Here is a 3,245-nt window from a genome sequence, read left to right on the forward strand (position 1 = left end):
AGTGCGAGAAAATTGCTTCGATGACAGCCTGGACGGCAGGCGAGTCCGAAAAGCCCCCCTTTGTGCGACACACTACGGTGGATGGACAAAATTTCATCTCAGTGGACCGTAACGGGCGGCAGTACTGCATAAGCCGTGTAACGCCTTATAATCCGAAGTGTTGCATTTTTGTGAGCTGTTTTTTCCCACACAGCGGTAAGGCGTGCAAGCACCAGCAGCAGCAGTACTGCATCAGTCCCATATCACCACCGAAAACGGCAGCTTACACACACATACATATGTGTAACGGCGCCCGACGAACCAACGCATCCAGCAACTGTACAACGTAACTAGCGGCAAAATAGTACCGCAAATCGTACCCACGCCAGCGAATAGCGGCACAAAACCGAGCAACAGAGCAACACACCAAAAAAAAAGTGACCGCGGCGCGGGAGGCTGAAGCATAGCGGTATTAACAACAAGCAACATTTTAAGACAGCGGCGTGGGATGGCAACGAAAAACTTTGGGTACAGTCCAGCAAGAGTAAGGCTGCTAATTTAAGTTTATATATATTTTCGTGCTTATATACATTTGACTTATACATATGTACATACGTTGATACATTTTAACATTAGTGTACACACTAGTGTATTTTCGCAAAATTTAAAATTAAACAAATTATCCAAAAATTTTTTTAGAATTTTCTCAAATTTGTATTAAACTGAGCTCCATTAGTGAACAAAAGAGCTTTTGAATAACCCTTTCTCATAAGATATACGATATATGATTTGAATACTTTTATAGTAGTCTGTAAGTGATTCAATAAATTTTTCTTCTTAAACCATTTTTGACATTAACATAAGTGACGTGAGTGATTCAGTGAATTTCTATGAATTTTATGATCACATAAGTGATCACAATTTTTCACATTTTTCATAAATTTTTTTAAAATATTAATATAAGCTTTTCTTGCGATTCCATTGCGGATTAAACAATTTTCTAATTCTTACTACGGTTACTTGCATACATTGCGGATTAAACAATTTTCAAATTCCCACTACGGTTACTTGCATACATACATTTTTATTATTCCTTGAACATTAATATTATTAAATTTAAGTGACTTTGAAATTACTAAATATGTACTATTGCTCAAAATTTTCCATTACTAGTTATAAGTTCACGGTATAATCCCATAAATCAATTTAAAAACACAAAAAAAAACTACCTTCAAATTCAGATTCGATAAATTTAAGAATTTAACCATATACCGATGTACATGTGTTCGACCCCTATATATATCAAAATTAAAAAAAAACTTCTTTAAATACAAAAAAAAATTTAAGCAAACAACTTGAAATCTTTTGCTTTGCATGTGCGTTGCATGAAATTCACCGATATCCCAACTGCATGAAAACCCCTTGTTGCATGCGATTTTTCAGCCGATGACCTACTGAAGAAAAACATAAGTATTTTTCATAATTCAATTTCTTTTTAATTTTTTGTATACAGGGTGAACGATAGCTTGTTTTCGTACATGTCGGATTTCCACTTCTTTGAGATTAGCCGGTTATGAGCGAATTCGATAAACAATTTAAAATACATAAAGCAGATTTTGATAAGATTACGAAACGCATTTTACAAAATAGACCGTTGTCTTCGAATGCGAAAAAATTAAACGAATACAAATATTCCCTTATCACAGCTTACAATAATATTTTATTACTAGTTATTGGTAATAGTTCGGCCCATACCTGTAATCTCAAAGAAGTCCAAGTTAAATTAGCTCGTTGCAAGGAACAGTTAGCAAAGTGCTTTAATAAACTGAATTGTCGCGTTAGGATTCCACCCGATAGCTTATCGCTAATTTGCCAATCAGACTTAGCTGACTCTGAGTCAGAAGAGGAATTTAGTGACGCCAAGTCAGAATCTTCGGTACAATTCAGTCTTAAAAGAAGCACTTCACTTCCATCCTTTAAAGATCTGCTAACAGTATCCGACGAGCCGTCAACAGCTACCAGTTCACCAAATATTTCTACATTTTTTCAAGAATTTTTAGACATGGCTACCCCTGAACAGAAAAAATCGTTTATTAGTCTTTGTGCCTCAATCATTAGGGAAAATTACAATGGAGATCCGCTAGCACTTGAATCGTTTATAGACAAAATTAATTTAATTGAGGATTTTGCAGATGAAAACTTAAATACGACTTTTATATCATTTTTGAAATCGAAACTCGAAGGCAAGGCACGTGAAGCAATTCCAACAGAAGTTAGTTCAGTTAGGCAAATAAAAGATGCGTTGAGAAATAGAATAAAGCCAGACAACTCGAAAGTTGTTGCTGGGAAAATTGCATCTTTACATGTCATAAACAACAATTATACGGATTTTGCTAAGCGTGTCGAGGAGCTTTCGGATGCTTTAGAACGCTCTTTGATCATTGAAGGTATGACACAGTCTAAGGCTCATGAAATGGCAGTCGAGCAAACAGTTAACGTTTGTAGAATTAATACTCGGTCGGATTTGGTCAAATCAATTTTATCGTCAACTACCTTCAGTGATTCAAAGGACGTAGTGGCAAAAATGATAGTCGAACAAAATAATCAAGTGAAAGAGCGCCAAGTGTTAGCGTTTCGATCCCGAGTAAATAGGCCAAATAGCTTTAGGGGTAGTTTCAGAGGGCACAATTTTAATAGGTACAACAATAACAATTTCAGACACAACAACTCAAATTTCAATAGGTACAATAATAACGCTGATAACAGTAGGTACAGCAATAACGGTTCAAGGCATAACGGTAACAATTTCAACAATAATAGTAATCGGTCATCAAACAACAATCGAATCAATAACAGCAACAATAATAGCAATAGACGTCCAAATTCACGCAGTAATGCTAATGTGCGCGTTTTAAACGCCAACGCCCCTCAGGCGCGAACACTGAGGGCGGAAGAATTGGACAATTAAATAAATTAAACAAAAGGCATTTATTGCTTAAATTTGAATTACTCCGACTTTATTGAATTGAAAATTAATGGGTCAAACAAATNACAATAATAGTAATCGGTCATCAAACAACAATCGAATCAATAACAGCAACAATAATAGCAATAGACGTCCAAATTCACGCAGTAATGCTAATGTGCGCGTTTTAAACGCCAACGCCCCTCAGGCGCGAACACTGAGGGCGGAAGAATTGGACAATTAAATAAATTAAACAAAAGGCATTTATTGCTTAAATTTGAATTACTCCGACTTTATTGAA

General features: G+C 35.8%; 1 protein-coding gene across 1 annotated transcript; it reads left to right on the top strand.

Annotated features, from left to right (window-relative positions):
* The first annotated feature begins 1,552 nt into the window (after positions 1-1,552).
* On the top strand, positions 1,553-2,947 carry LOC108372111 (putative uncharacterized protein DDB_G0277255). The gene is made up of 2 exons (XM_017627761.1): positions 1,553-2,604; positions 2,722-2,947. The coding sequence occupies exons 1-2, from the start codon at positions 1,553-1,555 to the stop codon at positions 2,945-2,947; spliced, it is 1,278 nt and encodes a 425-aa protein (XP_017483250.1).
* Positions 2,948-3,245: the final 298 nt, after the last annotated feature.

The sequence above is a fragment of the Rhagoletis zephyria genome, unplaced genomic scaffold (assembly GCF_001687245.7).
Source record: "Rhagoletis zephyria isolate East Lansing unplaced genomic scaffold, Rhagoletis_zephyria_1.1 Rzeph_scaffold_05447, whole genome shotgun sequence".
Taxonomy (NCBI): domain Eukaryota; kingdom Metazoa; phylum Arthropoda; class Insecta; order Diptera; family Tephritidae; genus Rhagoletis; species Rhagoletis zephyria.

Coding starts and splice junctions, on each gene's coding strand:
- LOC108372111 (XM_017627761.1), top strand. CDS start 1,553: ATGAGCGAATTCGATAAACAATTTAAAATACATAAAGCAGATTTTGAT. Junction 2,605..2,721: donor CAAGTGAAAGAGCGCCAAGT/GTTAGCGTTTCG, acceptor AAATTTCAATAG/GTACAATAATAACGCTGATA.